Genomic DNA, 27,532 nt, shown 5'->3' with positions numbered 1-27,532 from the left:
ATCACTGGAGGCTTTTAAGAAGTGACTGGACAACCAATTGTCTGAAATGGAATATGGAATCCTTCTTGTGCAATGGGTTGGACTAGAAGAACTCTAAGGTCTCTCCCAACTCTGTTATTCTGTTATTATTATTTTCTTCTGAAATGATTTTTACCTTGGATAGTTATATAAAAGGCAAATGTCCATGTTTTCAAGCCAACTTATATGTACTCCATATTGTTGCACAAAGTGTACAAAAAGAAGAACTCATTTGAACCCAGAGTCCAAAGGTAGAGATGTTTGTAAATAATTACCCTGTATTGATAGGAGGAAAAGAACACATTGATTTTAAAAAAAGGTTTAGGGAAAATATGTTATTTGACTGCCATTGAGGCTCCAGTTAGCCTTATTCTTTCAATATTGTCTCATTGAAACAGTTTCTGGGTGTTTTGAAGAGGAAAATAACTCAGAAGAAAATGGAGCTGACATGGACAGGAGTTCTGCTTCTTCTCTGTATACTTTTCACCCTTTTCTCGTTTCTCCAAATGTACAAGAAAAAAGGACAGCTGCCCCCTGGACCTGCTCCATGGCCTATTCTGGGGAACCTCTTTCAGCGAGATGTACTACCTTTGTATGAACATTCTCAAAAGGTAAGTCTAGTTAACTATTGTACTTCTTCAAAGTTTCTGATGATTACCTTTGAAAGATACCTATAGCTTCTTTAATTGTATTAGTTTGATTTGTTTTATAAAGAACAATTTTATTTGCGGCTCATTTCTTCAAAGAGAATTATAATATAAAGTCACATTGTAGCAACCTGATAAACCAACAATAGAGATTTCAAAGTTCATTAAAATATATAGTAACAAGAAAAAATTAGAAAAAATAAATCTATGAGCCTCAAAATTGTATCATTTGTATTACCAGTAGCATCAAATTCACTGAAACATCCTGTTCCTCTAGCTACCCTGTTTGATTCCAGATTGTTGAAATGCAGATACAACCTCTGTCCTAATAAAGTTCATCTGGGCTGCAAAAATACAGATGATAACTAGATGCCATCAAAGACATACAGAAGCACAAAGTCTTTCCTATAATATTATGGAAATCCAGTTCCTTGAAGCTCATTTAGGTTACCAGAGATGGTTTGTCTTCATGAATGGTAGCATTTTATTCCTGCTTCCATCCTTCAAATGTATCAATTATTCTCTTCCATGCACAGTTTCTTTTTAATCTGTAACCTTTTTTTATAAAAATAAAATAAAATAGTCTATTAGTATATTTCTACTTCAGTGGCCCTCTGTACTATGATTCCTTGCACATTGTTTGAAGCACTCCTATATATTCTTTCCTTATATCCACTTTCCATTCAGTCTGTTGGGAAATTGATCTACACTATATGTTATTATTTTTCATGAAATATGTTAATTTTTCATTTTGTAATAGTTTTACATTCACGCTTAGATTTTTCACTTCTTTCCTTTTCTTCTGAGTCCATTTTGCCATGGCCTGTCCTTTCTTTCTTTATAGCAATAGCACTTATAATTATATACCGTTTTAGTGCTTTACAGCCTTCTCTAGTGGTTTACAGAGTCAGCATATTTCCCTCAACAATCTGGCTCCTCATTTTACCCATCTCAGAAGGATGGAAGGCTGAGTCAACCTTGAGCCTGGTGAGATTCGATCTGCCAAATTGCAGTCAGCTGGCAGTCAGCAGAAGTAGCCTGCAGTCCTGCATTCTAACCAATGTGCCACCGCAGCTCCTAATGCCAGGATTGCGAACCTATGGCAAGGTGTTGCCCTGTCAGTTGGCCAGTGCGCATGCACGCGCTGGCCACTGAAGCCAGTCTTTTTTAAAGCCATTTTTTGCCCTCCCCAGTCTCCAGAGGCTTTATAGGAGCCTGGGGAGGGTGAAAAGAGCCTCTCCTCCCTGTCCCCTCCGGATGCCCTTCAGAGGCTTCAGGAGCTTCCCTGAAGCCTCCAGAGCACAAAAAAACTGTCCTATGGCAAACCGGAATTTCGGGAATGATCCTACAAGCAGGGTGGTTTTTAGCCCTCCAGAGGCTTCAGGGAAGCTCCTGAAGGTCCCTGAAGCCTCCGGAAGGTCTCGGGGGGGGGGGGAGGAGGCTGTTTTCACCCTCCCCAGGCTCCTATAAAGCCTCTGGAGCCTGGGGAGGGCGAATAAAGCTTGGAAAAATGGGGGGGTGCCTCTCATGCGTGCATGCGCACTGGGGGCCGTCACATGTTGCATTATGAGTGAGGCACGCCCATGCATGACTTCCCCTGCGCTCCACTTATGGCACACAAGCCAAAAAAGGTTCGCCATCGCTGTCCTAATATAAGAATCAAATATATCCATGGCAGACTTTTGAGCATTACAGAAAGATAATTCTTACATTTTGAAAATCAGTTCAAACTGGGCTTATTCATTTTCTGTTTCAATTTTTAATTAGTTTATCAAAATCTAAAATACAAAGGAAAATAAAAATAATGGGCAACTAGAGGAAGGAAAAAGAAAATGCAAGATTAAAGGGGAAAAAGAAAAAAAAAGCATTGACTTCTGACTTTTTTTAGCACAGTAGAAGATGACAACATTACAGCCGCTTTAACTTTTTTACTTTTGCACATTAATATATACTACTTATTTCTTTTTTTTTAAAACAGAAATTTTTATTAGTTTTACAAAATTTTCAGAAAAAGGGGTATTGGGTAAGGTTACAAATTTTGACAGCTACATTATGCAGGAAATGGTACTCCCCCTGATTCTCATAACTTTCACTTGTTAATACATTAGATAATTACTACTTAGCAATATTTTGACAGCATATTTTTACCTTATATCTTCCAATAATTTCAATTTGTTTTATATCAAACAGAAAAAAATTCCCTGTATCAGCAATTGCATTATTTTTCTAATTCACTTTTGTGATCTAAGTTTTCTCAGTGTTGCCTCTTCTCCCCCCACCAGCAAGGCTCCGGCACCTCCCGTGTCTTGTGTATCTCGTGTGGTATCAGCAGCTTTATCTAGGAGCGCTTTGTTTTTTTCCATGAAGGCCTCAGCCTCCATAGTTGTATTAATTCTAACTCTAGTGCCCTCCCAGAATATCAGCATACCTTCTGGCAGAAGCCACCGGAACCAAACCCCTTTCTCAAATAGTTTCTTCGCTAAAAGTGAATATTTTTTCTTTTATCTCTGACTTTCTTTGGGATTTGTTTCAGGATGACTATCTCTCTATCCTTGTATTTTAACACTTGCCCCCTTTGTGCACTCAGAATCTCATCTCTTGTAGTCTTTCTAAGAAATTTAATGTGAACCTCTCTTGGAACATTGTGTGTTCTAGCATAAGCTGAATTAACTCTATAGACCAGGTCAATATCCCATCCCAGCTGCTGTCTGTCTTTTTTAATATATTCAGCCAATAATTTTGTCATAATCTCCCTCAAATCTTCATCATCAGCCTCAATTACATTTTGAAATCTAAGGAAAAAAGATATCCTTTCAAACTCCATTTTTATCTGATGGTTCTCAAGTTCTTGGTTTCCTCTCTGGACCCCCCTCATCTCCCCCCTCATCTCGGCCGTCCCCTTCTCCAAAACTTCCAGTCTCTGTGTATTTTGAGCCGTTCAGTTTTGGTTTTCTCTGAGCTGTTCATTCATTTCTTTCAGTTGATTTTTCAAGTCCTCCTGCCCCTTTAAAATCTTTTGAAGCAACTGCTGGGTTAAGTCCTCCTCCGGGGCTTTGGGTTGTAATGTTAATGTCTGTTGTCTGCTGGGGCTGGATGTTGAGGATGTTGGAGCAGAGCCAGCAAAGCCTGGTTTCCCAGGTGGTGGTCTCTTCGGTGCCATTTTAATAAAGAGAACTCAGAGGTGTCTGTGTCAATACGATGAAATGGCAGCTATAAAAGGGGATAACCAAGAGAGATCACGATGCAGGCAGTCCAGACAGTAATAAGGACCTTTTCTATAGTTCAAATCCAGACAATAAAATCCATTATTCCAAGTCCAGGATACAGTATATCAAGAGATATCTCTGAGTGTCACGAAGACAAAGACAAAATGCCAGCAATTTCCATGGGTGGAGTCAAATTTCAAGGTGCATAAAGACAGCGGAAGTGTGCCATCTTGCCTTGCCAGCACCGGGATCAGAAGGCAACAAACCAAAAGTTTTCAAAGTTTTCAAAAGAATCAGATCATCACCTCTCTTTCACAATTGCAGCAGGGTATTCATCTGCTTGCTTGCTGTGAGTGTGATTTCATTCTAAAGCTCTCCCCCCTCCTCCTCTACTTATACTACTTATTTCTATAACAACAACCTACTTAATCAGCAAAACCAAAATCAAAGTTTCATTTTTTTCATCACTGGGATAAAATCCAGAAGTTATTTCTAAATGAAAAAAAAAGCATAATTAACTATATTATCTTCTTTGAACAAAGCAATCAATTTAAACATCTCTGCTTTTTCTTCCTTGCTGTGGAAGTAGTGCAGAGTGCAGAGAAGAGCAACAAAGATGATCAGGGGACTGTAGGCTAAAACATGAAAAGAACGGTTGCTGGGATTGGGTATATTTAATTTATTGAAAAGTACTGGAGTGACACAATAGCAGTGTTCCAATACCTCAGGGGCTGTCACAAAGAAGAGGGAGTCAAGCTATTCTCTAATGCACCTGAAGGCAGGACAAGAAGCAATGGGTGGAAACTAATCAGGGACAATAGCAACCAAGAACTAAGGAGAAATTTCCTGACAGTTAGAACAATTAATCAGTGAAAAACTTACCTCCAAAGTTGTGAATGCTCCAACACTGGAAATTTTAAAGAAGAGATTGAACAATCATTTGTCTGAAGTAGTATAGGGCTCAGGCAGGAAACCGGGGTGTCAAACTCGTGACAACACGTTGTCATCATGTGATGTATTGCAACTTTTCCCCCTTTGCTAAACCAGGGTTAGGCATTGCCAGCGCATGACACATCTGACCTATGGCCTTCGTGGTATAGCATTTCCTGCCTGAGCAGGGGGTTTGACTAGAGAACCTCCAAGATCTCTCCCAACTCTGTTATTCTGTTTAGTAATATTTCTGTTTGCACTTACTAATCTGTCACCATTTATATTAACAAAATTCATTATATCCTTTCAAATTATTTAACCTTAAAGTGAAAAAAAGCACTTTTCCCCATCCATTTCAAAACATTAAACTTTTCTTTAAAAACATTTCTAAAATCAGTTTGCATTGCTGGCTGATGTAATTTTTCCGGGTGCCTTGTAGTGAGTTTCTGGTTGCTAGATGGGCATGCCTGAAGGGGATAGATCTTTGTTATATAGAATAGACTGCCTCAGGCCTTAATGGCCCATTGAGAAAGGTGGGGGGGGGGGCTGAGTTTCTGACTCCCTTTTAAAGGAAATATTCTGCCCTTTTAATATTTCCTAAAATATATCAATTTTTAGTAGAGGGGTTTTAATTTCCTACAATACTTTACAATAATTTCACCAAAAATGCTTTGTCACCTAATTAACTGAATTCTTATCTAATTCTTTCCTTAGCTTGCTGAGAAATATGGACCTATATTTACTGTCTGGAATGGATCAAAACCAATGGTTGTTCTTTGTGGGTATGCCGTGGTAAAAGATGCTTTGGTAGATCATTCAGAAGAATTTGGTGGACGAACTGAAATGCCTACTCAGATGAAAATGTTTCAAAATAAAGGTTGATCCTCTTTCATTTCCACATTAGTTACTGTTTTTCTTTAATTTTCTGTACAAATTGTCTGAATGCCATTGATAATATTGATAGTTGTGAAAGATTCACTTGAAATGTCTTGTAAAGATGTAGATTTGGTCATGTTTCTTGAAAAAGGAATTAAATGTTTTTTCACCATTTCCTTTCAACTGGTCAATTCTCAAATCTGCTCAGATTGTCACTTACACGCAAAATAACCACAACAAAAATAACAATAATTTGACCTCTAAATTAGTCCTTTGGGAAGACATACAAAATACTTATTTTTTGTGAACAAGCCTCTACTATACCTGAACTGAAGCAACTCCTATTTTTCTCTGGTTACTGAAAATTGCATCAAATATAGAAATCTGTCCATGACTGGTTAAAGACCTGCCCCTATCAGTGGTGGGTTTCAAAATTTTTTGCTACTGGTTCAGTGGCCGTGGCTAGGTGCGGGGACATGTGACTGAGTGGGTGTGGCCAACTTGATGTCACTCACACCCACACCCATGTAGTTACATGACCCCCACCACCACCAGGCCACGCCCACAGGAAAAGATAAGATTTTTTTTTAAATTTCTACCCGTCTACCCCTGCCCTCCCTTCGCCAGTTGCCCTTGTTCCCCCTTCTTTAGTGGCCCTGCCCTGCCACTGTCCCACCTGAGATGCACATCTTACCAGAATCTGGCAGAATCTCCCTGCTGAATCTCCTAAATTGTCTGCCATTAGAGCCACAGGGGGGAATGGGGGCAGCCTGGCAAGCTGAGTGCCTGAAAACAGCACGGAGGTGTGGGCAAATTGTGGGAGTGGGGTGCAACACATGGGATGCTCCTTGCAGTTCCTCAGCTCATCTGGGCTGCAGCTGAGCCTGCTGCCCTGAGGCAGCGGACAGAGGCATCGCATGGCATGGCTGGGAGCATGGTAACCTTGCCCTCTCCAAGCGGCAGACTCCACCATTGCCACGGCCCTGCCTGTGTTGCCACTAGGTGGCTCCTGAGCTAGGAGGTAGCGGCCAGTTCCCCCTACCCTCCAGATTGCCAATATGAGAGTGGCTCTACAGGAGCAGCAATGGCGGTGGGTTTTTCCCGATGGGGAGGGGGTCACCCGGCCTGGCAAGCTTCATAATCACATGGCTGTGAAGCTTGCTGGGCTGCCCTGTCCCCATCACCACAATGGCTTGGGGAGACACTGGCCAGTAGGGAGGGGGAGATAGCCTACTGTGAATGCTTACCTGCATGTAGGCAGGAGGAGGCAGTACTGTAGATGCACATGGCGAAGGCGAGGCAGAGCAAGTGTCTGAGTTTGGGGGCATAGCTAGCCTGCAGTCCCTATCGGTTCAGCGATCTAGGCCTAATTTCCACTACCGGTTCGCCTGAACTGGTACGCACTGGTAGGAACCCACCTCTGATCCCTATCTATTTCACATTTATAGTAAGGTGTGACATGATTTCCACAACCTCATTCATTCTTCTCCTAATATGAGAGCACTGAATAGATGAAAACTGCAGTTGATCTAATTAGTAATTCAAGCATGAAGGCTTCTTTACTGTAAAAGTAGGGTGGGGAAAAATTGTAATGTATAACTTTTTCCCCTTTTTGCAAAATTTGAGAACTGATATCACATTGTGATCTCTTTCCTGTGTCCTTGGTTTCAGGTCTGACCACCACTGATGAGAAGAAATGGAGGGAGCTGCGACGTTTCACACTGTCCACCTTGCGAGATTTTGGGATGGGGAAGAAAAGAATGTCTGAGAGGGTGCAGGAGGAAGCCCTTTGTCTAGTGGAGGAAATGGCTACCACAAAAGGTTTAAAAAAAGAATCTGGAAAGGATTTGTTGTATTATATGAAGTTGAAAGACAACTGGATTCTACACTAAATCTCAAATCCTCTACACTTAATTGCACAAAATAAAGAAAAACTTAGATAGGCAGTGAATGCCCCCCTCCCTTTTATTTTCACAGTATTGTTCAGAAGCAAAGGGAAAAGTAATAGAGCTCTTTCTCCCTCTTTTTTCTCCAGTGTCAGCTTTTGGCTTGATCAAATTACAAGCTTGCTGAGAAATACTGAAATCTTACTGTGGCTACAACACTGTGAGATCAGGAATCGTAGGAAGTCACTTATGGAGCAATTATGGCTTGACAAAATTACAAGCTTGCCCAAAACTAGTGAAATGTTAGGCTGGATGCAGTAACACACATCAAGCAAATTCAGAAACCAGCAAAAAAAAATTATGGATAAAGGAGACAGGTAAACTAAGGGTGGTAAGCAACACACACATAAGAATAGGCTCCATGAAGGACAGAGATCCGTAAGGCAACATGGATACGAATTAAAGGGCCACAAATAGAATTTATACAGGGAGTTGAAAGCCATTCTTGTGGTTACATCTCTTCTGGAAGGAGATAAAAAATAAATAGGAAAAAGTTGTATTGGATTATTTAAAAAGAAATTGGGTAGGTTAGCAGGAGAGAAGGATGGAGATAACAGAGTGCTTGGTTAAAACTGGAAAAAGTAGCAAAATGTTTCTTTAAAAATCACTTAAACATAATTATATATTAAATACCAGGAAAAATCAGCAGCCAACAAAAAGGCAAGATAGATAGATAATTTACAGGGAGAAATGAAACCATGCATAATGATTTGCTTTTATGGGGAGTTTGCATGAGGGTGGAGAACTGAAAGGCACTGTGAATCTGAATTAAGCAGTCATAAATAGTATTCCTTTAGTGACTTGTGGAGCCTTTGAATATAATGTTTAATGGACAAACCTCTGGAATGGGGAGGAAGAAATAATGGAATGACTTGTAAATGATATTATTTAAAGAAACATAAAAGGAAAACAGGAAAAGAAAGTTTAGAAGGAAGAAGGGATGGTGAGGCAGGAGAGCTTGGTTAGTGGCAAAACCTGTGAAGATATGAAGAAGGGAAGGGACAAGGTCGGAAATACAGCAGAAAAAGGCAGAGGAAGGAGTGAGAAAACACTTCTTGACTGAAGGAGACAGCGGTAAGTTTGTGAAGAAACTCTAGCCGTAAGAAGGTCAATCTTTGAATATATATTTAGTCAATTTTAAAGTGGAACATGGAAACACTATGTTGTATCTTGATTAAAGTGGTTATAGGATTTTTATAGTGTGTTTATATTCCATTCATAGGAAAGAGGGAAAGAATTAAAATTCCAATTTCTCAGGCCTCAATCACTTTTTATTGCAGTTTTGAGATGAGATTTGAGAAAGGGAAGATCCACATTCATTGATCCCACTCATAAACATCTGCGGTCTTTCTTTTCTTTTCTTTTCTTTTTTTGCAGGGCAGCCATTCGACCCAAGGAGAATATTTGCAAGTGCTGTTTCTAATGTGATATGTGCAGTTGTTTTTGGCAATCGATTTGATTACAAAGATAAAACCTTCATAGAGAACCAGGCTATTATTGAGTCTCAAATGAGACACTCTCTTGGTTTCTTAGGACTGGTATGTTAATCTACTTGATCCTACTAATCTACTAAGCAGGAGAAGGCAAATCTAGACATCCAAGCATAAATTCTCAGCATAATCTCTTCTGGTTGGCCTTATTTCCTAGGGAACCATTTCCTTCTTTCATAACTCCTTTGGGCCATTTCAGATTCTGAACAGATGTGTCACTTCTTATCATTGAATTGTTAGACAGCTCCCCTATCTTTATGCACACAGCCAGTTTCTGTCTTTGCCTCTTGGAGGACTTTGGTCATTTTCAGCATTTGTGGAAGAGACGGGTGAGGCTAGGGGAGCAGTGGGAGAATCCCTTGACAAAGTATCTCCTACCAGGAACTCAGCCTAGGTGAGGACAGATCTGGGGGAAAGCCTTTCAAAGACTCTCCTCTTTAATTAACTTATTATAAATATTAATTCCTTGACAAAAAGCTACACTCTGAATATTTGGGGCATTAATCCTCCACCATAATGGTCTAATAAGCTAGAGTATTTCATGTGAACTCTATTACAGGTACACAATACATTTCCAAAAATAGTGGAGTTCATTCCTGGGCCACATCAAAGGATTTTTGCTGAGGCTGAAAAGATCTGTGATTATATCCGTGAGAATGTGAATTTGCACAAAAAGACATTGGATCCCCAAAACCTGCGTGACTATATCGATTGCTTCCTTCTTAGAGTGGAGAAGGTAGGTATAGATACCATATCTGCATAATTTTTTAAATATCTCCATTATGCATCTAAGATGGAACTAATTCATCCTATATGATGAAGTGTGGAAATATTTATTCTCCCCTCCCCTTTTTTGTTTACTTTTGGTAAGGTGACCAACCGTCCTCCTTTAGGGAGGACAGTCCTTCTTTTGTAAGTTCTGTCCTCCCTCGAAAAGTGTCCTCCTACATGTCCTCCTTTTTGATATTTGAAGACTAATCTGTTGCGCATTATGTGACGGATTTGTATTTGACATGACAATTCGTCAAGACTCGGTATAGTGCGGTATAAGACGCGATTATGAGACGCATGCGCTCCGCACGGGAGACCTTGAGAGAGAGCGCCGCGTGCAAGTGGCTTTGTTTACTTCTTACCGAAACACAATACGGCATATACGCACACAGTAGACTCACGGCACGTCGGCAATTGAATGACTCACGGTAATTATTTCTTTCTCAGTGAATATTCAATTATACAAAGGTAAGTACAATTCACGTTTTATTAAACAGTTTTTAATGGTGGTTTTTTTTACTTCATCGCAAGTATATTGAACAGATATTGAATCTTGTGTTGAATTTTTATCTAAAGAAATGCTAGACATTAAAATAGACGACAATTGTCTCTTTGAAGAAATTAGAAGACTGAATGTATATTTAAATTCTGAAAAATTAATACAATGGGAAAATCAACATGTTGAAATTGATAAAAGATGGGTGGATATTTTCAGCCATTTCAAAAATGAACATATTCCATGTGAACATTTATTTATACTTGTTCAATTTACGTTGTGCTGCCCTGGAACTAATGCAGCAGTTGAAAGAGTTTTTTTAATTGCCAATGATTTTTCGACAAGTGAGAAATCGAGATTGAATGTTGATACTCTAGCTGCAGCACTTTCCGTAAAATTCAATATGAAGGATATTTCTTGTTCAGATATTTCCAATATATTGTTAGAAGATGATACATTGACAAAAAATATTAATTCAATGGAAAAGTACTCATTTAAATAATAATTAACAGGCATGTAAGCATAATTACAATATAAAATCTTGCAAATGTTTTTATTATGCATATATCATATTTTAGTGTATTATTGTTGCAATGAATAAAATATTTCTTTTATTTACGATATATTTTTTCCAATTTATTTGTCCTTCTTTTCATTGTAAAAAAGTTGGTCACCTTAGCATTTTGGACAATAGAACGTGTTTTGTCCTCCTTTTCATTGTAAAAAAGTTGGTCACCTTACTTTTGGACAATCCCTTCACTGCCATTTGTTGGCACATATTACTATTCCAGGCATAACTGTTGATAAAGGTATCCATTCAATTCTGAAAGTTAGGTCAAACAATAGAAATGAACTCTGTTAACTTTAAGAGAGCAGAATTTTCCTTCAAAAAATGAGTATGCATAAACATTTTCTTCCCATGCTGATTTAAACTTTAGAAGGTATTTCTTTAGAGATCTACAATTGCAATAGGTGATATAAAGATAATTAAGTAGAGTTTTCTAGAACCATCTTGCACAAACAATTTCTATTGGGATTGGTCTGTTAGATGAAAGAAGTAAATTTCTATGGAACAGATTTAATTCTCTTTTCCAAGCATACACCTTAGGAATTCTTTAGGCCAGCTCCAGCAAAGTTAGTCAAAAACAGACTATGAATTATTATTATTTTTATTAATTTTTTAAAATAAGTTTTGCTATTATTTTCCCCCTTTCCCACCCTCCTCAACCATCCGTACCCCTGTTCCCTCCCTCCCTCCCCCCCGACCTCCCAGAGCAAAATACAGGCTATAAACATTTAACAACCATACGCTAACATAAGCTAACTAATTTTGACATGCTACCATTATTGTGCTTTAACTCCCCCTTTAAACTAACTTTAAATAAATTGTAGCATTCCTTATGCCTTCATTCATAAGCTAACTGAAATTTTTTAGTCCGGTATTTGTTTTGAATATAGTCAATCCATATTCTCCAGTCCAACTTATACTTCTCATCTGAGTGGTCCTTCAGATACGCTGAAATTTTGGCCATCTCTGCTAGGTTTACTACTTTTAACGTCCATTCTTGGATAGTGGGCAACTCTTCCTTCTTCCAATACTGCACCACCAACAATCTTGCTGCCGTTGTTAGGTTCAATATCAAATTAGTCTCTATAACAGTACAATCAGAAACTATACCTAACAAAAACAACTGGGGCGTAAACTTTATCCTCTTTTTCAAAATATTTTGAATAACCCACCATATTTTTATCCAGAATGTTTTAACTTTTTTACAAGTCCACCAGATATAGTAATACGTGGCAATAACACAGTCACATCTCCAACATTTAGATTGTAGATTCGGATACATATAGGCTAACTTTTTTGGATCTAAATGCCATCTGTACAGCATATTGTAAAAATTCTCTCTCAAGTTCTGAGCTTGTGTAAATTTACATTTCTTACCCAGATCTCTTCCCATGTTTCCATCATTATTGGTTCTTCAAAATTTTGTGCCCATTTTATCATACAATCTTTAATTCTGTTTCAGAGTCTATTTCTATCAATACATTATACAACCTTTTTATATGCATTTGACCCTGGTCCCTAATTTGTTTTACAAAGTTATCCTCATTTTGGATAATACCAGTTTTCTGGTCCTTTTTCCATCTGGCTTGTAACTGTGCGTACTGAAACTATATTGATATTTTTTCCAAACACGCAATAAAGCATTCCTTAAAATATGACTTTTAAAAATCTTATCCACCTTCTTGTCATATATTAGATAAGCATGCCAACCATATACCAGATCATAACCCGCAATATTCTATCCTCTGTTAGGTTAATCCAATCGCTAATTGTTGTTAAAACTACTGCTTCATAATATAATTTTAAGTTGGGCATTTTTAAGCCTCCTCTTTCGCGTATATCTTGCATTATTTTAAGTTTTATTCTCGGTTTCTTCCCTGCCCAAACAAAGTTGTTAATACCTTTCTGCCATTCTTCCAAATTTGCGTCTTTTTTAAGTATTGGTATCATTTGAAAGAAGAATAGAAACCTAGGCAAAACATTCATTTTAACTGCTGCTATCCTTCCCAAAAAAGACAATTGTAGGTTTTTTTTTCATTTATTCATTTCTATCTGTATTTTATGCCATAATGGTTCATAATTATACTTATATAATTTCCCATTTGAAGTTGTAATATACATTCCTAAATACTTAACCTTTTTTACTATCTCACATCCTGTTACTCTTTCTAATTCTTCTTTTTGGTTTATAGTCATATTTTTAACAATCAACTTTGTCTTCCCTAGATTTACTTTAAACCCAGATGCTTGACCATATTGATTAATTATGTTCATTAAACCTGTAACTGATTCCGCCGGCTGGGTTAAAGTTACAACCAAGTCATCCGCAAATACTCTTACTCTGTATTCATAATGCCTAATCTTGATTCCTTGTAGTTCATCAGACCCACGTATTCTATTCAACAACAATTCCAAGGTTAAAATAAACAATCGCCTGGACTACTGCAATGCTCTCTACATGGGGCTTCCCTTGAGATGCACTCGGAGACTACAGTTGGTCCAGAACGCGGCCGCGCGGGTGATTATGGGGAGGACTAGATACTCCCCTGTAACACCTCTCCTGCGCGAGCTGCACTGGCTTCCTGTGGTCTACCGAGTGCGTTTCAAGGTTTTGATTATGATCTTTAAAGCGCTTCATGGCACAGGGCCTAGTTACATGCAGGATCGCATCTTGCCCCACACATCCCTACGACCAATTCGCTCACACAGAGAGGGACTTCTCCGGGTGCCGTCCTCCAAACAGTGTCGGGGGGCGACACCCAGGAGCAGAGCCTTCTCTGTGATGGGCCCAGCCCTGTGAAATGACCTCCCCCGTGACATCAGGATTATTTCCGATCTCCGCTCCTTCCGTGTACAGCTGAAGACCCACCTCTTTCAATTATCTGGCCTGGCTCAATCGTAATTTTTTCTTACTCCTCCTAACTGTTTTTTAAATTGTCTTTTAAATGTTAAATTTTTAATTGTATATTGGGTTTCTTACAATTGGGGTATTTTAATGGTGATTTTTAACTGTCTAAATGATGTAATTTGTTACCTCCTCCGTGCATGTGTGTCTTGTATATATGTTTGTTTATGTGTTTGTATACATCTTTTATGTTTTATATGCTCCATTGTACGCCACCCCGAGTCCTACTTGGAAAGGGAGCGGCTAATAAATTCAAATTATTAAATTATTATTATTAATAATGGAGACAAGGGACACCCCTGTCTTGTTCCTTTTTCAATTTTAAAAGATTATGTTAAACCTCCGTTAATTATAATTTGTGCTGTCTGTTTCTGATATATTGCCTTAATAGATTGCATGAAATGCTCTCCGAACTGCATCTTTTGTAATATTTTTATTAAAAATTGCCAATTGACTTGATCGAATGCTTTCTCCACATCTAAAAATAAAAGCACTGCCGGGACTTCGTTGTTCTTTTCCAAATATTCCATTATATTGCTAATTTGTCTTACATTACTTTTCATTTGTGTCGCCTGTATAAAACCAGACTGATCATTATGAATCATTTGTTGCACAATTGGCATTCACCTGTTTACCAGTATTTTAGAAAAAAAATTATAATCTGTATTAAGTAATGAAATAGGCCTGTAGTTTTTTGGCTGGGTAGAATCCTGATCTTCTTTTGAAATCAAGGAAATAAAGGCTGTTTTCCAAGATGGTGGAACCCTTCCTTCCATTTGGATTTTATTAAATAATTCCCTAAGAGGTTCCTCCATTTCTAGTTGTAACTTTTTATAATAAACTGCTGTCAAACCATCTGTGCCAGGAGCCTTGCCAATTTTTAACTGCTTAATTGCCAGGAAAATTTCCTATGTAGTTACAAGTTGATTCAATCTTCCCCTTTGCTCATCTGTGAGTATAGGAATTTTCTCTTTCTCCAAATATCTGTCTATGTCTGAATCTTGTATTTTATCACCAGCATACAATCTAGTGTAAAATTCTAAAAAAGTCTTTTTAATCATATCCTGTTGAAAAACTTCTTTACCTTTGTATTCTACTTTTTCTATAATACGAGACTTTTGTTTTTTCCTTAACATGTATGCTAACCATCTACCTGGTTTATTGGCATTGCAAAAAGTGTTATGTTTATTGGCAGTACAAAAAGTGTACTGCCCTCGCAATAAGGTAATTACCTCTTTTATCTTCTTATCATCTGGTTTAGACATTAACTCCTGCTCTTTTTTTAATCTCTTCCTCTAATTCCCTTTGTTTCTCCCTTTGTCTGCGCCTATAAATATTATTCAAATTTATTAAAGCACCTCTCATGTATGCTTTACTTGCGTCCCAAACCATTTTCATAGATGTCCCCTTATGCATATTAAAAGCAAAATATTCTTTCAATAGTTTTTTACATTCTGTAACATTTCTCTCATATCTAAATAGATTTTCATTTAATCTCCAAGACCTCCTAGGTCGGTCTCCATATTCAAATTCCATCCAAACAGGGTTGTGATCTGTTAAAGTTCTCGGGCATATCTTAGTCTTCTTCACCCTGGAAAAAAAGTCATTTGTAATTAGTATAAAATCAATTCTAGAAAGGGATTGATGCCTATCAGAAAAAAATGTGAAATTCCATTCTTTAATATTCCGTTCTCTCCAGATATCTCTCAATTCAAAATTGTCCATCATATCAAAAAAGGATTTAGGTAATCTTGATCGTGTTTGAGTATTTTGCAAAAGCCTCTTTTTGTCTTGAACGGGATACAGTACTCCATTCCAGTCGCCCAATAAAACACAGGATCTATAACCCCATTGTGTTAATTTAGTGTGAAGCAACTTATAAAAATTTTCTTGTTGTTGATTGGGAGCATATACTCCTGTTAAGAGTATTTTCTTTCCTTCTATTAATAGTTCAATTGCAATATATCTTCCTTGAGGATCTGCTTCAATTAATTCAGCCTTTAAGTCTTTTCTTAAATATATAACTATACTGTTTTTCTTCTCCAAAGCAGATGCTACGAAGTGTGGTCCCAGTCTTGCATTCATCAAGTATTTCTGATCCTGTGTTTTAATGTGTGTTTCTTGTAGACAAATTACATCATTTTTAAATTGTTTCAAATAGTGAAATATTTTTTTCCCTTTTTTTGTGGTGAGTTTAAACCATTAACTTTCCAGGTTAGAAATTTAATTGTTATCTTCAGGTCCCTGAAGCTTTCTAAGAGCTGCCTGGAAATCTTGCTGAGATTTCACCTTCAGTCTCACTCCCCCCACAACTTCTGTGTTCATATTTATGTTTTCGTGGACTATCATCTGAGCTTGTTGAGACTTTAATTCTTGTTCTTTACGTTTAGCGGCTGCACGGGTTTGTCTTTGTTCCATAATTTCTTCTGTTTCCTGCACTAAACTCACAAACCCAGTTTGTGCCTGACTATCTTGCTGTCTGGGGTCCTCTGTCTCTTTTCTTTCTTTAGGACCTGAAGATGGAGGGCATTCTGCCTTTAATACTATACTATAAAAATATTTTGCCTTCCAGACAGAATTGAGATGATGTCTTTCTCCCAGGTAATTCATTATAGGTTGCTTGCAATATTTCATTCCTAATTTTCCTGGTGACAAAATAGATTACAATGTCTCTTGGCAGTTGTCTTTGTCTGGCAATCCATGAATTAACGCAGTAAATTTTGTCAATTTGCCAGGCACATTCGGCCTTTGATTCCCCAGTTAATTGAGCGAAAGCATCTGCAAAAATCTCTCTTTTTTTAATTGAAAAAGTTTTATACAGACAAATTTCCCCCTTTTACCCCCCCCCCCCCCATACAGTATAAATCACATGCAGATACTATGCCCCCTCCCCTCCCCCCAGCCCCCCCCAAAAAATTCTCATTCAAATATTATACCAAATATTTTACCCCCTCCCCTCCTCCCGTCTTAAAGTAAATTACTCGTTCACATATTGTACCTCCTCTCCTCCCAACAATCACAATATATGTTTCTCTTAAAGTAACAATAGCACATTAATCCCATCTTCTAAGCTAATTTAACATATATAACTCATAATATAAATTTCTATTAAAATAACAATATTTCATTAATCCCATCTTCTAGTTTATTTATACATATATATTGCCCTGCCCACCACCCTAACCCTGACTTGTTCTGTATATTATCCTGTACATATAGCTTAGCATAATAGTCCACAAATGATTTTTTAATCAAATCTTGTTGATATACCGTCTTCCCTCCATACTCAATTCTATCAATAATTCTGTCATTCATGTTCCTTCTCAAAGTATGAGCAACCACCTACCAGGTTTATTAGCATTGGCAAAGGTGTTATGTTTCGCAAATTGTAAGTTAGTTGCTGTTTGTTCTGCTATAAGCATTTGAAATTGATCTTTCAACAGCTTTAGCGCCATCTGGAGCACCTCTTCTTTCGGGTTTGCTATAAGCAGCTGTTCCTTACTTTTTATTTCATCTTCCAATTCCATTCTCCTTTTCTGTCTAATTTGTTTATGTTTGAAATTCATATGTATCAGGACCCCACGCATATAAGCTTTACTTGCATCCCAAACTGTTTCAATGGGAGTACCCTTATTCATGTTAAAACTGAAAAATTCCTTCATGTGTTTTTAAGTTCATCAACATTTTTTTCGTATCTAAATAAATTTTCATTTACTCTCCAAGACCTTCTTGGCCTCTTCCCTAACTCAATTTGTAACCACACCGGGCTATGGTCAGTAAGTGTCCTGGAGAATATCTTGGTTTTCTTAGCTTTAGGAAGTAGATCCGGTGTTAACAAAAAGAAAGCAATCCTTGAAAAGGATTTATGTCTATCTGAGTAAAAAGAAAAGTCCATCTCATTTAGATGCTGTATCCTCCAAACATCTTTTAATTTCAAGTCATCTTGTAGGTCAAAAAAAGCCTTTGGTAGTTTGGTAATGAATTTGGTCGTTGTTCTCTTATCTATCCTTGGCGAAATCACTCCATTCCAGTCTCCCATAATTAAAATACTCTTAAAATTCCAATCTAAGATTTTTAAATGAAGCATCTTGTAAAAACTTTCTTGTAGTTGATTAGGTGCATAAATTCCTACAACCAAAATAGCACCAAAGTCTGTATCAAGTTCAATTGCTATATATCTACCACTGTCGTCTGCCTCTATAACCTTGGTTGGGAATCTTTTGTTTATATATATCACCACTCCATTTTTCTTTACCAAATTAGAGGCAGCATACAGTGTTCCCAATTTTGAATTCACTAAGTACTTCTGGTCTTGTAGCCTAATATGGGTCTCTTGAAGACAAACAACATCATTATTAAATTGCTTCAAATAGTAAAATTTTTTTTTTTCCTTTTTTGTGGAGAGTTCAGTCCATTCACGTTCCAAGATAATAGCTTAAGCATCTTTAGGTCTAGTCTGGAGCGTTGAAAGCATTTGCTGAAGATCTCTCTCCACAAGACTAATCTTCGGCCCGGCTCTTCCCATGGCTCCAGTTTGCTTCTTAACTTCTTTCTTAGCGCATTGTGTTTGGGTGTCCACCTGCTTGTGAGATTCTAGCATTTGTCTAGTCGTGGATCTAGTAACACGTTGTTCCACAGGTTTAAGTATCGGCATTTCAATGAGAGTCTTAGACGGTCCTTCTTCCAAGAAGGAGCTCAACAGAGATCCGGAGGGGTCCACTCGAAATCCACCTACAGCACCCTGCACCTCCTTCTCTTTTGGCAACTGCTTTCTTTGTTCGTCTGATTCTTTTTCAAACAGCCTCTGCTCTGAGACATTCAAGTCTGCTGATGTTGGTGTAGATGTACGTGGAGGGGTTGCACTTTCCTTGAGTATTTCATAATAAAACTCTCTAGCTTTATCTATTGTATTCAAACGATATCTTACCCCTTGATACCTGAATATAACACCAATTGGAACATCCCACCTATATTGTATCTCTCTCTTCTTCAGCTCAGCTACCAAAAATCCAAAATCCCTTCTAAACTTTAACATCGCTGGCGGGAGCTCCTTAAAAACACCAATCATATGCCCATATATTTGAAGGGCGGAGTAAAAAGACTTCTGCAAGATGTCATTTCTGAAATATCTCTCAGTAAAGTATATCACAACATCTCTTGGTAGTTGCCTTTGTGATGCTATGCGTGAATTTACTCTGTAAATTTTGTCGATCTTAGCTGAAATCACACTGGGGTCATTCGTTTTTAATAACATAGCCAGAGCGTCTGCACAAACTTTTCTTAAATCCTCTCTAGGGTTTTCTCTTATGCCCCTAAGTCTGATAGCAAACTCCATAGATCTAAATTGTATCATAATAATCTCATTATCCATCCTTTGCATATTCCCTTCCATTCCCACAAATTTCAAATCTGTTTCTTTTGTTTTGGTTTCCAAGTCCACGGCTAATAGCTCAATCTTGCTGTCCACCTTAAGAACCACCTCTGATAATCCCGTTGCAATAGTTTGCAAATTTTTATCAATTTGATCGGACCTTGTTATAGTGTCCTGGACCATTTGTTTAATCTCTATAAGTTCTTTGCCTATAAAATCCTTCAAGTCCTGGAGATTCATTGTAGCGGTTGAGGAAACTGCCCCTTGATCCGTTGCCATATTTAACAGAAAAAAAGGAGGACAGTTCTTCCCAGCTTTCTCACAAAATACTCTTCCAAGTAGGTCAGGTTATGTAAACTGACTTAGAAGTTGTTAATAGCTATTTCAGCCGCCCCAGCTGTCAGCGAGCAATTAGCTTTCATTTTCTTTAGGTTTTCAACTATAAATCAACACCATTTTGAATCCTTTGTTCTAAGCCCACGCCTCTCAAACTCAGCAGTAGTGTTCTTTTTAAAAAGATTTTTCCCCCACTTAAAACTTAAAATACTTGCAAGAGTCTTCCTTCCTTCTTGGGATGTTGTTAGAAGTTAAGGCTGTTCCCGGCGTCTGGCTCCACTAAAAACATTAGCAGAGGATATCAAAAGACCGGAGAATACAACAACTGCAAAGGGGGGCACTCCTCGCCGCACTCCAGAGGCTATAAATCCTTCTGGAGGGCTACACGAGTGGCTCAACCCAACAGCTGAATCTCTCCCTCATAAATTCCAAGAATTTAAGAGTGTCCAAGGTGTTAAAGATCGTTAAAAAACACCTCTACAGCCTATTGATCCGACAAGCTCAGAAAAAGCCTGCCGATGACGTTCGTGGAACAACCCGGAAGCCTGCAAAAATCTCTCTTAAATTTTCTTAGTTATGTTCTTTCAAACCCCTTATCCTCAGGGCAAATTCCATTGTTCTATATTGTATCATTGTTAGCTCCGCCTCCGATTTATCAATTTTACTTTGTGCCTCCATAAGTTTATTGTCCAACTTTATATTAGACTCATTAATTTCTTCCACCTTGTCATCGAGAGATGTTACGTAACCAAATAATCCTTTAAATGCATCAACTATATCCTCCTTTATCTCTTGGTAACGCGTTTGAATTAAATCCTTAATTCCAGATATTTCATCAGAGACATCTTTAAAGGCATCTGAGATTTTCCCCTCCAAGACAACTGCCTGTTCTTTTAATGCATTTTGTAAGTTATTTTGTAAAGCCTCCAGTGTGAAGGTTTGTGTTTGTGTTTCTACTGGAGGTAGTAAAGATTGCAGCTTTTGCGACTGCGCTGGAGAACTTCCAGCGCTTTTAGAGACACTTAATTTTTTTGTTTTGAAGCCATTTCAAAGTATTCAAATCAAGCTTTTTAACAACCAATTTATTCAGTCCAGAAAATCCACCTATTCTCTCAAGTCTTCCAACAACGCTAACAAGCACTTAACAAGTGCTATTCTGCTTTCTGCTTCACTTTCGCTTTCACCGCACCCTTTATTATTCCGGCGCCATTTTTTAAAAGTTCCCTTTAGGTTTACAGAAGGAGGTATAATCTACAGAGTTAAGGCTTGTACTTGCGTTATGTTGATCTCCTGATTTGCTCTGCCTGCGTCTTGTTCAAATGTGGATTAAGCGTTAGAACAGCAGGAGTGGTCACTGCCTTTTGTTTCTGCAAAGGAAGAAGGGTCCCAAGATGAGGAGATTGTCGGGCTTCCTGGGGAGTTCACACCCTTCATGCCACAGAATTACTTCTGGGGCTACTGGGGAACTCTACCCTATGCCAGACTGCTCACCTCCCCCTCTTTTCCCAAGGGGGGGGGGGGGTTGAAACCACTGGACAGCTGATTTATGCCATCCTAGCAGCTTGTTACTCAAACACGGGGCTGGCGTTCCCGAAGGAGCGTCCTCCAAGGCCAGCGGCACCACCGGAAGTCAACAGACTATGAATTATTGTGGTAAATATTTGATGGGTAGACCAGACAGGTAAGCTGTTTCTTCCTCTGCATGAAATAGTGACCCTAAAAATATCTTAAAATTGAAGAATTTTTCTATATATTCTAAAGTCACTCTGGATGAATTATATTTCCTTTAATTGAAAAAGACACTATGAAGAATTTCATGAATTACTTTATTTAGAATAGAATAGAATAGAATAGAATAGAATAGAATAGAATAGAATAGAATTCCTTATTGGCCAAGTGTGATTGGACACACAAGGAATTTGTCTTTGGCGCATATGCTCTCAGTATATATAAAAAGGCAAGATACATCCGTTAGGAATAGTAAGGTAAAACACTTAATGATAGTCATAGGGTACAAATAAGCAATCAAGAAACAATATAAATCATAAGGATACAAGCAACAAAGTTACAGTCATGCAGTCGTAAGTGGGAGGAGATGGGTGATAGGAATGATGAGAAGACTAATAGTAATAGTAATTCAGCCTTACTGAATAGTTTGACAGTGGTGAGGGGGTTATTTGTTTAGCAGAGTGATGGCATTCAGGGGAAAAAAAACTTTTTGTGTCTAGATGTCAGACACAATAATTCTTCTGTAGAACTGTATCAGCAGCTCCTTGGGGAATTTGAGCTTCCTGAGTTGGCGCAGAAAGAATATTCTTTATTGTTTTTTTTATGACATGTTTATGTTAGGGATCATTTTAGGTCTTGAAGCATGATAGAACTAGAAATTTGAAGGTCTCTACTGTTTATACTATGTTGTCTAGTATTATAAGAGGTGGTAGTATTTCTACAATTTTGAGTGTGTTCAGTTCCAGATTGTTCCTGTCATACCACGAGGCTAGTTGTTCAACATACCCAATGAGACCAATAACTGTTGTATCATCTGCAAACTTCAGCAGTTTAACAGATGGATCATTTGAGATGCAGCCATTGGTATATAGAGAGAAGTGGAGAGAAAACGCACAGCCCTGGGGGACTCCTGTGCTAATTGTACAGATATCTGATGTGATTTTGCCTAGCTTCGCTGCTGCTTCCTATCTGTTAGGAAGCTTGTGATCCCCTTACAAGTGTGTTCAGGTACTGCTAGCTGATTTAGTTTAGTTAGAAGAATGTTCGGTATGATGGTACTGAATGTTGAACTAAAGTCTACAAAGAGGACCCTTGTGTAGGTCTTTGGAGATTCTACATGTTGTAGGATGAAATGCAGAGCCTTATTAACAGCATCATCTGTCAATCTGTATGCAAATTGCAGGGGGTCTAACAGCAGATCCATGATGGTTTTCAAGTGGGACATCACTAGCCTTTCAAAGTTTTTCATAACTAAAGATGTTAGAGCAACTGGTCTGTAGTCATTCAGTTCCTTGATGGACGGCTTCTTCGGCACTGGGATGATAGTGGAGCATTTGAAGCAAGAAGGAACAAGGCACATCTCTAGTGATTTATTGAAGATTTGAGTGAAGATGGGGGCCAATTGGTCAGCACAGACTTTTAAGCAAGAAGGAGTTATCTTGTCTGGGCCTGGTGCTTTTCCTGGCTTCTGTCTGTGAAATAGATCTTGCACTTCCTTTTCTCTGATCACCAGGGGTTGTGAACTCAATGGGATGGGGTCAGTTGTAGGAGGTTTGGCTGTTGCTGGTGTGTCTGAGATGGGGGTTATGAAGATAGGTGACTGTAGATTCTTTTCAAATCTGCAGTAAAATATGTTCAGGTCATCTGCCAGTTGTTGATTTTCTTCAGCCTTGGAAGGAGGTTTGCCGTAACCGGTGATATTTTTAAGTTTTCCACATGTTTGCTGGTTCATTTGCTGAGAACTGATTCCTAAGCTTTTCAAAGTAGCTTCTTTTTGCTTCTCTGATCTCCCATGTTAATATGTTTCTGGCCTAATTTACAGCATTCTATCACCTTTTCTGTAGGCTTCCTCTTTGGAACAACGTAGCTGCTTAAGTTTAGCTGTGAACCAAGGTTTATTGTTACTGTATATTTGCAAGTGCCTAGTCAATACACATAGGTCTTCACAGAAACTGCCATATAATGGTACAGTATCTGTGAGTTCATCCAAGTCTGCAGTGGTATCTATTAAGTATTCCGCTTAAGTAAGATCTACTGAGGCAATCTTTTCAGGAACAACAACTTTATTAGATAACAACAACTCGCTATATAGAACAGAGACAACAAACTCCAGTTTGACAGCTATTTATAGTGCAACTGTCAAACCGGCAACCAATTAGGAGGACGCCAGCTCCAGCTGATGACACCTGCACGTTCCAGCCCACCAGTGATGATTGACACCTTGTGATTGCCATGGTTCGGACACAACAGTATCTTCAAAAATATTCCAAACAGTTGAGTCAAAGCAAGCCTGTAGCTTTTACTTTTCCTCCTTTCAATTCCAAGTAGAATTTTTTTATTCTTCTGTTTCTCTTTCCATTTTCTTTTTAGGAGGAGAACTCAACTGAGGGTGTCTACACTATTGAAGAACTTGTGATGGCTGTGTTTGGACTCTTTATGGCTGGGACAATAACCACAAGTGAAGCTTTGCTTTGCAGCCTTCTAGCAATAACTAAATTGCCACATATTCAAGGTATAAAAATATCCACAAATATATAATGGTGTTGGTACTCCTAGGGTTGCCACTATTAATGCTAAGAAAGAAATGATGGGGTTTAAAGAAAACATATTTTTAAAGAAAAAAAAAGTAAAGATGGAGTTGAGTAAAGTAAACTCATTGCACCTAGATTTCTGCATTTTTCCTAGGAATATTTGTGAGGTGATTTCCGCTGTCTTCTTATAGATTTTTTCAAAAATTTCCCAATCTAGCTAACATGCCCTTGGTTTTTGGAGGAATGAATGCTTGTTTGCTGCTGTTGTAAATATTAATGTATATATATATATAATAACAGATTAGGAAATTAATTTAAGAACTGTATCTTTTCTCCTGACTACTATTTATCCTGTTTTTCGGTGAAGACTATAAACTTCAGAAAACCCACGCAGAAATGCTTTATGCTTACTGCCTCTCAAAATATCAAGTAAGGCACAGAGTGTTCTGCCCTAGGCTTCCTGAGAAAGCATAAATCACAATCTTAGCCCCCAAATCCCTCTTTTATTTAAATGGCTGTGAATTATAGTCATTCATAGCCCATAATGATTCAAAAACAGTCTAAAGAGTCTGACAGATGTCTGCTCGAGTTGCCGCAGTTTTTCAGGATAACGTTGATAAGCACCCACCTTTATCTCCCTTGAAACACTGCCAGAGATCTGATTGCCAATTAGTTTTGCAAGGCCAAATGTATCACAGAGTCAAACAAGACTTCTCAGAGCTTGAACCGACTATACGACTCACACTGTTCTTCTGTCTCGCTGATGTCAGGTTCCGGAGGCAGCTCATAACTACCAGATGGCCCTGGCCCCCTTCTCTGCCTCCAATGCAGAGCCCTCATCCGAGCCTTCCCAGACTCCAAGACTGGCCCATGTTCCTCCCATACCTCCTCACTGTCCAACTCTGCTGCCAGCTCCACAGGCCGCTAGAGGACCACAACACAGAGATTCAAATAATATGAATCTCATCTTGCAGTAGAAAAGTTGAAATGGTCTCTACTGAGAAATGACTTTGAGGAGGAGCCATTGTCCTGGCTAGAACCATCTTCCCTCAATTGCTTTGGAACACATATTTCTATTCAAATGACTGCAGGTGCTCAGCAAGACAAAGTCTGGAATCTCATCTCAATCTGTTCTTCTCACAGCTAAGGTGCAACAGGAGATTGATGAGGTGGTAGGTAGAAATCGCACTCCAAACATGGAAGACCGGTTGAAAATGCCTTTCACAAATGCCGTTGTTCATGAGGTTCAGCGATATCAGAAAGAGACCCTTGAAACCCTTCCACGGGAAACAACTCGTGACACAAAGTTCCATGGTTACACTATTCCCAAGGTATGGTGATACAAGTATTTAAGAAGGTTCTCTGGGGAAGAAAGGAAAGAATGAGAAGCGAGGCAATTTGAATACAAGGGCAATTTAGAGAAATATGTATTGAAAGAAATATATATTCCTTCCCTCTTCATTCTTCAAGGTTCATCAGATGTCTAGTCACTGTCTGTTTTTATTTTAGGGATATGGAAAGCAAAGGCACTTTCTTCTCCATATGAAATAGTGTCATTTGTTGTCATCTATTTCTTCCTCTCCTTCTAGTCCATGGCTATTGTGCCAGACTTCACCTCTGTACATTTTGACCCTCTTCATTGGGAGACTCCAGAGAAATTCAATCCCAATCATTTTTTGGATGAAAACGGCCAGTTCAAGAAAAATGTTGCTTTCATGCCATTCTCAGCAGGTATAAGCCTCTGGAACAGATTGTATTTCAAATTCATATGCTTACCTGATCCATCTTAGTCTTTTATCAGAGACAATTCCAGCACGTACTTCCAAAATAACCTGTGTTTTCTTTATTGCTATTGTAGGGAAGAGGGCCTGTCCAGGGGAGGCCCTGGCTAGGATGGAGCTCTTCCTGTTCTTCAGTGCTCTGCTTCAGAATTTCACCTTCTCTCTGGTTGGGGACACCAAAGATATGGATGTAATGTCTTTGTTTATGGACTTCAGAAATAATCAATACCCCCTTATACGAGCTGTTAAACGTTCAGTGGACACTTGTGGTCAATAATTAGGAGAAAGTACCTACATTAATTCATACTGAAATAAAGCATGTGGGATGGTTATTACATTTAAAGGCAATCTTAAAAATGATGTGGAATACCAATGTAATGATTTTTATAGTGAAGGTAGCTATTCTGACCTCTTATCTGATTACATATTTTGACACAATTAATAATACTTCTGAAATACTTAATAGCTCCCACCCCCCCAAGCTGTATTCACCAAACTTTCAATATATAATATATACTGTAGATTTAACTATGCAAGGGTGTCAGTTATAAGTATTATCATAAATTGATGTTATGGACAAATCTATATTTGAAAGTAACAAGGAAGATCTTGTATTAGTACACTTTGGCTAAATGCAAGATTGAGTCATTTTCTGTTGACATCTAATGGTTGTTTTAAAGACTGAGAGAATGAATGTTGTATCTGATTGAACTATAATATTTGCTATATCTAATCTCTGATCAATAACTTTATTATTGTGGATAATAAAGAATTAGAACATATAATTTCAGAAAATCAATGGTTCCAGATGTACAAAATGCAAAAAATACATCTTAGGATTTCAAAATAGAAGCCATCCCTAAGAAAATTTTGTTTCATGTTTAACTGGATTAAACTCAAAGGGCTTGTGTTCTTTTTTTTTGGGGGGGGGGGGGTTCCACTACTGAAAATATCATCAAAAAGCAAATAAATTGACCCAAAGAGATTCTGCCTATAAAATGGAATTAATCAACAACCCAGTTACATGAATCTTAAATAGATATAATAAGCAGAATGCCCTCAAGGATACCCTTGTTGTGATTATAGTAGTTGATGATGGTCAAAACCTGACCAAAATAAAACAAATACCCTTCAAAAATATTTCAAATTCAATTTGATTCCTTGATCAAATTGATCTTTGAACTTCTTTTATTAGTTCCACTAGCTTTTTTAAAATTTTAAATTATTTGAATTAAACCAGGTTGTTCTCAAATCGGAGACCAACTATCTCATGTCCATATATTAAATGTTTGAGGGTCTCTACTTCTCCTCCCAGAAGCCTCAGTTTACCCACCATACCATCTCACATCTACTTTGATGTAGGCACTTGGTAGTTAAATGATGACCCCCTTTGTGTAATGGCTCCTCTCCTAACTTGAGAAAGTAAAGACTCTTGAAACGGATTATTTCAAAAGGAACCTTTAATTAGTCATGATGAAAACCATTAGAAGCAAAGCAGCACCTTCAAACCTTTAGGCCATGCAAATGGGGATTAAGCTGATAATGACCCCTTCCCTTTGTCCAAATGCAGATTCTGACCAATACACAAATGTGAAGATGTTTCCTCTTCTGCCCTGGGAGTCAATAAAACACACATTCCCATGGCTATCTCTAGTTAGACATCAAAGTTATATATCCCACATAGCTATCATAAACATCCCTCCAGAGATGTTGGGCCCTTCAATCTCCCGGTGACAGGAAATCATTGTAAGGTTGTAAAACTCAGTTGTTTCAGATGTAGCTAGTGATTTAACTCTGAGGCTCCCGTCTTCCCAGTTGAATGGCAGTATCACTTTTAGGGATCTGACATGCTGCCGTCCCTTAGAAAAAGGAGAGGTCCATCTGTGAAAAAAGCTAGGAAAAGAAATTGCATCCTAGTATTCTAACAAGGTT

At 38.2% G+C, this 27,532-nt stretch overlaps 2 protein-coding genes and 1 long non-coding RNA gene across 4 annotated transcripts in view; 2 read left to right on the top strand and 1 right to left on the bottom strand.

Annotated features, from left to right (window-relative positions):
• The window catches only part of LOC309398630 (cytochrome P450 2C20-like), a 65,392-nt gene extending 38,878 nt beyond the window's left edge, over positions 1–26,514 (top strand). Inside the window, exon 10 of the transcript XR_014176425.1 lies at positions 26,000–26,514. The gene's annotated coding sequence lies outside the window, so the exon portion shown is untranslated. The remainder of the gene's footprint in view (positions 1–25,999) is intronic.
• The window catches only part of LOC309398808, a 62,557-nt gene that overhangs the window by 23,553 nt on the left and 11,472 nt on the right, over positions 1–27,532 (bottom strand). Inside the window, exon 1 of one of the 2 annotated variants that reach the window (XR_014176445.1) lies at positions 4,754–5,067. The exons of the other annotated variant lie outside the window; for it this stretch is intronic. This is a non-coding gene — a long non-coding RNA (uncharacterized lncRNA). Of the gene's footprint in view, positions 1–4,753; positions 5,068–27,532 lie in introns of those variants that run through there. 2 annotated transcript variants of the gene reach the window in all.
• On the top strand, positions 368–26,028 carry LOC309398621 (cytochrome P450 2C5-like). The gene is made up of 9 exons (XM_081965700.1): positions 368–629; positions 5,516–5,678; positions 7,349–7,498; positions 9,001–9,161; positions 9,673–9,849; positions 23,659–23,800; positions 24,963–25,150; positions 25,409–25,550; positions 25,678–26,028. The coding sequence occupies exons 1-9, from the start codon at positions 456–458 to the stop codon at positions 25,875–25,877; spliced, it is 1,497 nt and encodes a 498-aa protein (XP_081821826.1). The 5' UTR covers positions 368–455; the 3' UTR covers positions 25,878–26,028.

The sequence above is a fragment of the Natrix helvetica genome (assembly GCF_964273705.1).
Source record: "Natrix helvetica genome assembly, chromosome: 1".
NCBI lineage: Eukaryota > Metazoa > Chordata > Lepidosauria > Squamata > Natricidae > Natrix > Natrix helvetica.
This window is presented reverse-complemented; position numbering and strand designations above follow the sequence as displayed.